The following is a 12118-nucleotide window of genomic DNA, read 5'->3' on the forward strand; positions in this document are numbered from 1 at the left end:
GATATTTTTACGTTCTAACATTTGACAATTCGTCTGACATAATATTCTAGGTTAAAGTGCTTTTCCTTTAAACTATTATTCTATTATCCTCTTGAACTCAGTCTTGAAAAGTCTGATGTCAATATTATCTTATTCCTTTATAAGTTATCTGTTTTTTGTCCCTGAAAATTGTTAGAATTCTCTCTTTAGCTTTGCTATTCTTAAATTTCACTATAATGTGTCTAGTTTGGAGCTTTTCCTTGTCTCTCGTTTTGCACTCTGAGCCATTACATTCTGGGATTGTTTATCTTCCTTTAATTTTTGGAAATGTATCTTCATCCTTTCTTCAAATATTTTGTCCTATTTTCTTTTCTCTTTACTTCTGGAACCATTATCCAGATATTGGTAGTTTTAATTCCATCCATCATATCTCTTAAACATTTTTTCATATATCCTATCTCTTCACCCTTGCCTGCTGACTTCTGAAAGAGTTTCTCAATCTGATTTCACCAATCAAAAGACAGACTCCTAGATTGCATTGTAGAAAAAATCCAGAAATACAATTACTATGACGCATTACACAAAAGAATTCAGAAAAATTGAGCATAAAAGGATGGAATAATATGCCAGGAAAATACAAAGTTAAAGAATGCTAATATAGGGGCTGGCCCCGTGGCCGAGTGGTTAAGTTCTTGCACTTTGGCGGCCCAGATTTCACCTGTTCGGATCCTGGGCACGGACATGGCACTGCTCATCAGGCCATGTTGAGGCGGCATCCCACATGCCACAACTAGAAGGACCCACAACTAAAATATACAACTATGTACTGGGGGGATTTGGGGAGAAAAAGCAAAAAAAAAAAAAGAATGCTAATATAGCAATATTAATAACTGACAAATAGCATTCAAATGAAAAGCTGTCCTGGGGACATATTATATATTGACAAAAGGAATATACACGCACCTTACAATACAGTTCCAAAATATATAAAGCCCAAACTGACAAACTACAGAAACTATTAAATCCACAACTGTAATTGGAGATTTTAACATATACTTCTCAGAAAATAATAAATCAAGCAGATCAAGCAGTCAAAAAATAAGCAAACATTTAAATGATTTATATAATACTAAAGAGGAATATTATAAAGAATTTTACCCTCAATAATCAGGAAATATACATTCTTTTCAAGTACAAGTGGAAACATTTGCAAAATTGACCATGTAGTAGGCCACATAGGAAGCATCAATACACAGTTACGCATGGCTTAATGATGGGGATACATTCTGAGAAATGCATTTTTAGGCAATTTCATTGTTGTGTGAACATAGAGTATACTTATACAAACCTAGATGGTATAGCCTACTACACACCTAGGCTATATGAAAACATATTCAATATCATTAACTATCAGGGAAATGCAAATCAAAACTACAATGAGATATCATCTCACTCCAGTCAGAATGGCTATAATTAACAAGACAGGAAACCACAAGTGGGGGAGATGTGGAGAGAAGGGAAGCCTCCTGATACACTGCTGGTGGGAGTATAAACTGGTGCCGCCACTATGGAAAACAGTATGAAGTTTCCTCAGAAAATTAAGAATAGAACTACCAAACGATCCAGCTATTCCACTGCTAGGTATTTATCCAAAGAATGTGAAAACACTAATGCATAAAGATACATGCTCCCCTGCGTTCATCACAGCATTATTCACAATAGCCAGGACTTGGAAGCAACCCAGGTGCCTATCAAGGGACAAATAGATAAAGAAGATGTGGTATATATACACAATGGAATACTACTCAGCCATAAGAAATAATGAAATCTGGCCATTTGTGACAACATGGATGGACCTTGAGGGTATTATGCTAAGTGAAATAAGTCAGAGGGAGAAAGTCAAATACCGTACAATCTCACTCATAAGTAGAAAATAAAAACAACGACAAACAAACACATAGCAACAGAGATTGGATTGGTGGTTACCAGAGAGGGAGTGGGCAGAGAGAAGGGATGAGTATGCACACGTGTGTGGTGATGGCTTGTAATTAGTCTTTGGGTGGTGAACATGATGTAATCTACACAGAATTTGAAATATATTACGAAGTACATCTGAAAGTTATATAATGTTGTAATTCAATGTTACTGCAATAAAAAAAGTAAAATAAATATATAAATAAAAAACTACCTGCCATAATCTGAGATATAACTAAAACAGTATTTACAGAAAAAATTACATCATTACTTTATCAGAAAACAATAAACACTGAAAGCAAAATAATTAAGCATTCAAGATGTTGCTTATTTTACATCAAACACAAAGAACCCAGACAGAAAAAAAATTTAAGGATGAAAGCAAGAATCAATGATACACGGTAAAGAGAAGGACATTTTAAAAAATTAGAAGCTGATTCTCGGATTAATATGATAAGCAGAACTCTGGCAAGACCGATCAAAAGAAAAAGATCAAAAAAATAAAATGCGAGAAATGCAAAATTTGAACAGGAAGATGCCACTTTATGACAATCAGAATGGCAAAATCAGAAAGGTGAATGAAGTGTTGGTAAGGATGTGGAGAAATGGGTACTCACTAGGACTGCTGGTGAGGGTGTCAACTCATACAGCTATTCTGAGAAGTATTTATTCTGGAAGTATTTCATGAAATTACTCTAGAGAAATTCTTGCACAGAGCTATAAGAGACTAAGTAAAATGTGGTGGATAAATGTAGAACGAAATGTATGGACAGCAATATGGGGGATCTTTAAAATAGAGTGAAGAGTAAACAGCAGCATGGAACGTTGCAGAGGGAGCACACCCTACACACCAGCAGTTTTCAAGCATTTTGATCTTCGGACCCCGTTACATCCTTAAAAATTACTGAGGACCCCAATTTTGTTTATGAGGGTTAACTGATCAATATTATCATATTAAAAATTAAAGCTGAAAACTTCTAAAAATGTATACTAGCACAGATTCCATTAGCCATCTGAGCTATGATGTCATCACATCTTCATACTATGTAGCCTCTGGAAAACTCCACTGTAGACCAGTAAGAGAATGAGAGAAAAAGGCAAACAATGTCATAGTACTATTATGAAAATAGTTTTGATCTCCATTCTCCCTGAAAGGATTTTGTGCACTCCAGATCACATTTTGAGTTGTGCCCTATACTAATCCAAAGATGCATGAATCTCCTCTTTTTCCTCCAGTCTCTGTGATATTTGGTTACAGCAAATTTCAAATCCATTATAATGTATATTTTGTAGCAATATTTGAGTTTCTTATGTGATAGGCACTACACAAAGCATTTTGCACATACCATTTAATCCTCACAGCAATCTGAGGATTACTATTGTTTTCCCAGTTTACAATAAGGAAACTGAGGCTCAGAGAGGTTAAGTGATTTCCCAGAAGTCACAGAGCTAACTTGGAACAGAATGAGGATTTGATCCCAGTTCTGATTCTATGGCCCACACTCTTAATCACAAAACTACATTGCTTCTTGTGATTCATATTTCTATGATCTGCAGAGCCTCTGTCTACAAAGCTGACAGAAGAGCAGTTAAAGAGACACTGATATGTGAGGTCTATGGAGAGCACTAATTTGGGCTATAATCTGAAACTAAAACTTTCTTTTTCCAAACACAGGTTTGAGTTCCTGCTTGAGCCTTCACTGGTAAACACAGAATGGTCTCCTTTCCTTAGACGGGACTCTTGCTGTAATAAAACACAGTCTGCTCATACCTTGAAGCTATGCACTAGATAATTTGGAGTGCTTTTTCACATACTTTGTTTGATTTGCAAAAGAAACCTGTAAACTAGGCTGGGCAGGGACGATCAGCCCCACTGGTGTGAGAAAGTAGATTTACATAGGCTGCCTTTCCCAAGATGGTACACAGGACAGAGCAGTAACTGTAATCAGGTCTTCTCATTTCAAATCTGGTATTTTCTTATTATATGCTAAAATTAAAGATTGTTTTTGTCTTTTTTCCCCCTCAAAATTTCCACATCAATTGTCAAGAGCTTTTAGGAAGTTCTACTCACTCTGCACTAAGAGAATTGCTCTCCACTTAATGTGCTCAAGACAAACTTCTTTTTGGGTTCTGCAAGCCAAGAAAATGCCTCAGAATTGCAGCTACACATTTACAGTAGAAATGAAAGGAATGGAACTTGGTCAAAAAGAGGATTCTTTTCCCTTCAGAGAAATAATCAGATCTTTTTGTTCAAGGAATGGCAACTTTCTTTTGGTATTTGGAGAAGCATTACAGCACAGCAGAAAGATTCTGACTAGTTTGGATTTGGGCTCTTCCACTTGAATGCTGTTTCTTCGGTAGTTCACTAACTACCACTACGAAATTGCCATTAATAAAAATAGCATGTCATGGTCTTGGTGACAATAATGGTAGCTTTCATTTATTAAACATTAACCAGAAGACACTGAAGTACTTTATGTACACTGTATTATCTACCCATATCTTTGAGGTTACTATTAAGTATGTTCTTTTGTGCAAGATCCCACTTAAGCCCTACAACATCCTAAGGTAGGAGTTACTACTATTTCCCCCATTTTGCACAAGTTTCTAATTGCCAGAGCCAAGGCTTAACCACTATTCTGTACTACAGAACTAAGTTTACAAAAACATGAGGAAATCACAAAAGTACATTTTTCTGACAGCTAGAAAAGCATTTAGTTCTAATTATTCAGAGAAATACATATGTTAAAACTAAAGTGATAATAGCATCGTCATCTAAGGGAAGTGGTTCAAAAGCTGCACCCAGTTCAGGATAACATCAGACCCAATTCTGAAGGTGTGGCCGCTTGTTTAGTGACATCAGCTGCTGGCTTGAAATTCATCTGCATCTCCATCTGGCTGTTGGCTATTACAACTGCTTTGCCAATAGTACTGCGGCTTATTAGGAACGGCCTACATTTTGAAGTACTGAATCAGGAAGATCCTCAGCACGGTACTAAAGAGCCATGTCAGGACACGTGGATTCTGCATTAGGTTATTTCTAACATACTTCACAGAGGTGGTCAGTCACTTTACCTCCTTTCGCGTGGCAAAACTTCTAAGGCCTTGCTTGCCTGAAAATACCTTGATTATTCCCTCACATTAAAATACTATAGATGGATATAAAACTCTAGGTTGTAAATTTTTTTCATTCAACACATTGAAAATTTTACTGTTTTATTTTACTGAAAATAAAACATCTGCTATCTACTTGATCACTGTTCCTTTGTAAGTGATCTTTCTCTCTAGAAGTTTCATAAGATTCTCTTTGCCTTTGATGTTTTTATTTTATCTATAAGGCATCCAAGTATAGTTTTTCTTCAGTTTAGCACTTGATATACTAACCCAGTAAGAGGTCTTTCACCTTTCTCTAATCCTAGGAAACAGTCAGTATTTTTTGATCCAGTGTTCACTTGGTTCTTCTATGTAATTTTATTCCTGCTTCGTACTTCCAACACGCTCTATCACATAATGGACAAGACAGACAAGTGTCCAGTCTCACGAAGAGAATGAGATGCTGACAGACTGGAAAGAATGAGATCTTGGGGGGCCAGGGCTGGGGGTGATCAGGAACATTCAAGACACATGTATAACCAATCTGTTCTCATCAGAGGTTTTTTTACCATTTCACCTGTGCCAAGAAACGTTTTCATTAATTTAACGTTTCCCAAACTTCATTAATTCATGTACCTGTCACAGATTTTGCTATGTAGAACTAGTCCATCATGATAAAGATCAGAAGAGTAGACATCTTGAGGGAGGCTTACTCATTAGAAAGGCGCAGGAGCCTTCGGAAATGCTAGAAACATTCCATCATAATCTGGATGATAGCTACACTGGATACATCTATATACACCAAACTGAGCAAATAAGATTTCTGCACTCCCGAGTATGTGATACCTCAATAAAAAGTAAAAAAAAAAAAAAAAAAAAAAAAAAAATTTGCATGTTTCTGTGATGACTATGCTATTTTTATACTTCAACTTTTTCTAGGAAAAAAGCTTTTCTTTAAAAGCTAAGAAATGACACTCTCATGTGACCACCTTAACTGTGTAGGTGGTGGTGGAGAGTACGGAGCATGAAGAGAGCCAAGCATACATTTTATAAATGTTCCAAAATACCTACGAGAAGAGCAACAGCCTGTCAACGATGGCCTCTTCAGGTGGTGATATTTAAGCAAGATAGTGAAGGATATAAAGGAATCTACAAAGTAGTAAGACTCAGGAAGAAATAAAAAGACCCAGAGAGGTGACTTGGGGGTTATACATACACGTGGCTAGAAGAGACAGATTTGTGAAAGGAAAAATTATGAACAAGTTATTTTATCCTTTGGGGCTGCATTGCTCAAACTGGAACCTTTGGAGATAGCTCAGGAATGAGTTTTTATGTGTATTCATTTCAATTAAATCTACACAAAACTTATACAATACATTCTAGATCACATGAATGACCTTACAACCAAGTACAGCTTACCTGTAATTAACTGTTCATATTTTGAAATTATGTTGGTATCAAGTAACTCCTACAGAGTGACCACTTTTATTGTGTCTGTCTGACATTTGCATTGTTGTCGAACTCATGTCCTAGTCATGCACAATAAGACTACATTACAACATGTGGTATTTGAAGCTTAGTTCACCAATCATAAGCCAAAAATATATAAAATTCTGAGGAAAAGTAAATATTTGCTTTTATAATTCATTTTTTACAATCATTTTAATTTTTACTTAAACCTGTTTAGAGTTAACATTATGAGCTAAATTAGGGGTATAAAATGTATATAAAGGAAAGACAAGCTTCACTAAATTTTGACAAGTTACATCTTCTCTGAATGCAGCAGCAGTATATTAAACCACATGACGACAATAAATGATTCCAAAGAAGGAAGACCAAAATCTTTTAAATTTTACTCATAAGTATGATTCCCTGGGCTTGATTTTTCTAACAAAAATTGATGAAGTAATAAGAAACATAGTATGTTATTTGTGGAGATGTCCTGGTTGATAAAGCAAATACAATTGTAAAAACTTAAGTAGCAGTAACTTAAAAAGAAGCTCAAAACCAAAATAATTCTTTGAAATAAAGCACGGAATTTAAAACCAACAGAAGCACTTAATGTTTTGAATATAAACATTAGTTCTCTCCAGCCTACTCATAAAATACTACTTCAAACTGCCAAGACTAAAAAGTCACATAAAATTGCTAAGACATTAGTGAAACATTACCAAATGTTTGCTTGGAAATGTTCAAGTGCCACTTTCATTCTACCTCTCCATACATTCAGGAACTGCCTAATAACATGGAAGAATGACTCACTGAACAAATAAAGTATTTTTCACAGCAATTTGATCAAGTGATGGAAGACAAGTCCTGGTTTGAGAACATATTTTATACAAGACAAAGCAGGGAGAACCTGCTTTGTTTCAATATCACAGAATGAGAAGATCTATTCCCCTCTGCCCCTTACTAGAATCTGGAAACTAAAATAACAGTAAAACGATGAAAGAGGCATTCAACTCTCAGATCAAGAGAAGAGATGAGATGACAAAATAAGATTTTGGAAGCTGAAAAATAAATGAATGAGTGGTAACAGTCTCAACAGGCTGGGGAAGTACAAGTTCTTAAGTTCAGATTTGGGATAGTTTGAGTTATCAGGCAATGAAGTAAAAATGTCAAGTAGGCAGCTGAATTGAGCTCAGGAGAAAGACTCTGGCTAGAGATATAAATTTGAGTCATCACTACCATCAAGGGAGCCCCAAGCCCTGCCTGGGACATTCTAATGTTTAGGGGTCAAAGACATGAAGAAACAGCAAAGGAGACTGAGAAAGCCAGAGAAGTAGGAAGGAAAACCAAACAAATGTGTTTGTTTAGAAACTGTTTAGTGGAGAAGATTAAACAATCGTATGAAATGCTGCTGAAAAATCAAGTAAAATGAAGTCAGAGGTCACTGGAGGTCTGAATAAGAACAGTTTCATGAGTGATGGGGATGAAAAACGGACTGGAATGGGTTCAGAAAAGAATGGAAAAGAGAAACAAAAGTGAACATAGACAACTTTTCAAGGAGTTTGCTATAAAAGGAGACATTTCTGTTGGCTCTAGGCAGGACAGACAATATATATCCACAGTAACAGGAAAAAAAGATACATAGGGCACAGATGGTGGTAGATTTATACATGCAGTGGTGGCAACTTTTGCGAGTTTTTTTCTGATTGTTTCTAATTTCTCAGTAGCAACAGAGAGCAAGGTAAGGAAAGAGGTATTAGAGATGTGAGGACTGAGATGAACCCACAAAATATTCATTTGGGAGGATGTAAGAGACAACACAGTAGGAAAACTCAGTGAGACAACTAAGCAACCAAGGTTATGATGACAATTAGTCAGCAGGTGTGTGATGGGTAAACATTTCCACTCAAAAGAAAAAAAAACCTGCTCTGAAGACTTTCTTGTCTTTTGACTGAATATTCTCTCGTTTTTCTCTGAGCCCTAGCTACATTGCCCTAACGTAGAGATAATCTGATCTGCAGTTAAATATGCACAGCAACAAGAATAACATTTTGACATGAGATAAACAACCTACACAGAAATGTAAGGTTCAGGGAGCATTCAAGATTTCTCTACCTCGTAGTCTGATAGACATACAGGGCCTAAACTGTTCCCATTTTGGCCTTTATGAGCCTCTATTATGGGTTCTGTATTACTTATATTCCTAGGTCTTGTTTCCTTCTCTCCAGTACTATTTACTCCTCCTATTATAAATTTTCAGGTCTCTTCTCTCTTCTTCTATTCTTGTCTTGCATGATATACTACCACTTGCAATTTCTGGTCATTTGTAAAGACCTTACAGTTTCTTCCAGAGCCTTCTCTGCATTAATTAACCCAATGTTCAGCTGAAATCTGTATGTGACATATGTGCGTAGTAGTAGTGAATGAAACCACATCAGCATAAGAATGTTGAATTGTAACGCCAGTCAAGACTTTTACTATTATTTCACCTGATTCATTATTTTTCTGAAGAAATAATTTGATGAGATCATCTTATAATGAAGATTTATTTGGTAAACCATTTTATAGAAACAGACCCTAAATTCAAACAATTTCTTATTTAAACAACGGAAAGCATTATCTCAATCTTTCCCCCATCAAAAGCCTACTCCATAACTGAAGTACCAAAAGCCCATGAACTGTACTGCTAAACGGTGGGGAAAAGACATTAAACTTCCACAGGAAGACTGTATAAATCTGGCAGTGGTGAAGTACACATCAGCCTGTACCCAAGAGTACTACCGAGTCTGAAAAGTTAACCGAAAAATCTACACCTAATGTGAATACTTCTTTGTTCTGAATAAAGCTCAGAAAATTATCAACTATTAAGTATGCAATGGTACAGGTTACATTATGTAAACTGATATAATCAAAAAGTAAAGTGGATAATCTGGATTTCAACACCAATAAAAGTAAATCAGTGGATGTAAATAAGAATTTTTTAAAGACATTCTTTAGCTCCAATTTAAAACAAACATTCAGGACTGGAATCTTCAGAATTTTCTAGTATCTTGAAAATCCCCATCTTCTCTTTAATCGGTCCTGAGGCATTCATTTGATCTAAGAGAAAAATATTAAAACAAGTATTTATTTCTTAAAAAGTATAAGAACCTAAAAAGGAATTCTAAAAGAGATGTCCAATATATTATGAGAGGTGAGTCAGTCATCCGTGCAAAATTTAAAAATTCAGAAATGTGGGCCATTTTATTCCTTTATCATTAACAGTTAATAGCAGCAAAAGCAAGAAAGCGCATTCCTCTTATTACAACTAGAACTGGCCTCCAGGGAGCACAGAAACTGAAACATCAGTTTGTGAATCAAAATCACTTCTGCTGAATTTAAGATATATATAGAACAATAAACAGAATACCAATTTGAATTAATTCTCAGAGAAGGTAAAAAACAAACAAACAAAAAAAACCAAGCCCAACCATGGTTAGTTCAAAAGTTGGGAAGCACAACACCATGAAAATTTATCTTTATACACACTCCCATTGCCAATATGTGATCTTTTACATTTTTGTCAAAATGATAGTTATGGAATAAAATCTCTACTGGTTTTAATTTGCATTACTCTGATTTCCAGGGAAGTTAAAGAATCTCTTTATGTTCGCTGGCCATTTCTTTCTCTCCTGGTAATCACTTGCTCAAATGTTCATTTTTCTTACTGATTTTTAGCTATTTGTATATGATAAATACTTCCTGCTATGTGTTGCAAATATTTTTTGTGGTTTGTTATCTCTGTTTATGGTATCATCTGTTTTTACAGAAGTCTTTAAATTAATGTAATAAAATGTTTTCACATTAGTCTTTAAATTAATGTAATAAAATCTGTATCAATCTATTCATTTAGTTTGTGAGTTTTGTACCTTAGGAATTCTTTTCCTACTCTAAAGCCATACTTATGATATATTTTCATATCTGTTAAAAGTTTTGCTTTTAATATTTAGGTTTTGACTGGTTAGATTGTTAATTTATCTAGAATTTGTTTTCGAGGATGGTATGAGGTTGTCCCTGTTGATTACAAACTGTCCCAGCATCATATATTGCATAATAGGAATTTCTCCTCTCTGGTTTGAATTGCCCTTTCTGTCATTTATTGGTTTTCCACGGAAATATGGTTGACTTTCCAGATTAATCATACCACTAATCAATTTATTTTATCATATGCTAATTCAACAGTCTTGATTATTATGACTTTTTTAAATTAAATCTTAATTCTTGCTATGGAACATTTTGTTGTTCTTCAAAATTGTCTTTGCTCTTCACCTTTCACCCTTCATATAAATTTTAAAAACAGCCTGTGACAGTTCTTTAAAGTCCTATTGAGATTTTGGGGCTGGCCCTGTGGCATAGTGGTTAAGTTCATGCACTCTGCTTGAGCAGCCGGGGGATTCATGGGTTCGGATCTTGGACATGGACCTACACACTGCTCATCAAGCTGTGCTGTGGCGGCATCCCATACACAAAATGGAGGAAGATTGGAACAGATGTTAGCTAAGGGACAATCTTCCTCAAGCAAAACAAAAGAGGAAGATTAGAAACAGATGTTAACTCAGGGACAATCCATCTCACCAAAAAGTCATATTGACATTTTAATTAGAAGATCAATGTAAGGAATATAAGTTAATTCGGGGAATACTGACGTTTTTTAATATTAAACATTCATATCCGTGAATGTAGTTTAATCTGTACATTTACTCAGTCCTTCTGTTACTGTCCAATGTTTCATAATTTTCTTCACAAAGGCCTTAAAGAAATTGTTATAATTAATCCTAGGTATGTTATAGTTTTGTAGCTGCTGTAAATAACTTATTTTTTAAATAATTATTGCTGATCCACATACTATTAATTTATACCAACATTCTTGAATTCCATTCTAAAAACGTCTAGATTCCCTTGGACTTTCTATGGAGACAACTGCACCACCTGCAAATATAAGCAATTTCAATTCTCTCTCACTACACAATAGTCCCCTCTTTTTTGCTTTCTGTGGTTTCAGTTACCTGTGGTCAACCACAGCCCAAAAATATCAAATGGAAAATTCCAGAAATAAACAATTCACAAGTTTTAAATTGCACTCCATACTGAGTAGTGTGATAAAATCTCACTCCATCCACTCAGTCCACTCAATCCTGCCGAGGACGTGAATATCCCTCTGTCCAGCGTATTCACGCTGTATACACTACCCGCCCTTTAGTCACTTAGTAGCTGTCTCTGTTATCAGATCGACTGTTGCAGTATTGCGGTGCTTGTGTTCCAGTAACCCTTATTTTACTTAATAACAGCCCCAAAGTGCAAGAGTAGCGATGCTGGCAATCAGAATATGCCAAAGAGAAGCTGTAAAGTACTTCCCTTAAATGAAAAGGTAAAAGTTCTCAACTTAACAAGGAAATAAAAAAATTGTATGCTCAAGTTGCTAAGATCTGTGGTAACTTTTAACTACAGCGTATTGTTCTAATTGTTCTGTTTTGTTATTAGTTATTGTTGTTAATCTCTTACTGTGCCTAATTTATAAATTAAACTTTATCATAGGTATGTATGGATAGAAAAAAACAGGATATATAAGGTTCAGTATTATCCG

At 35.3% G+C, this 12118-nt stretch overlaps 1 protein-coding gene across 3 annotated transcripts in view; it reads right to left on the reverse strand.

Moving 5' to 3' along the window:
* Window positions 1-9022: 9022 nt before the first annotated feature.
* The window catches only part of HELLS (helicase, lymphoid specific), a 38725-nt gene continuing 35629 nt past the window's right edge, over window positions 9023-12118 (reverse strand). For all 3 annotated transcript variants that reach the window (XM_044753816.2, XM_014864676.3, XM_070486867.1), the window contains one exon: window positions 9023-9594. In XM_044753816.2, the coding sequence (XP_044609751.1) occupies window positions 9500-9594 (95 nt within the window). In that variant the 3' untranslated portion in view covers window positions 9023-9499. The remainder of the gene's footprint in view (window positions 9595-12118) is intronic.

This window comes from Equus asinus, chromosome 2 (genome assembly GCF_041296235.1).
Source record: "Equus asinus isolate D_3611 breed Donkey chromosome 2, EquAss-T2T_v2, whole genome shotgun sequence".
Classification (NCBI taxonomy): Eukaryota; Metazoa; Chordata; class Mammalia; order Perissodactyla; family Equidae; genus Equus; species Equus asinus.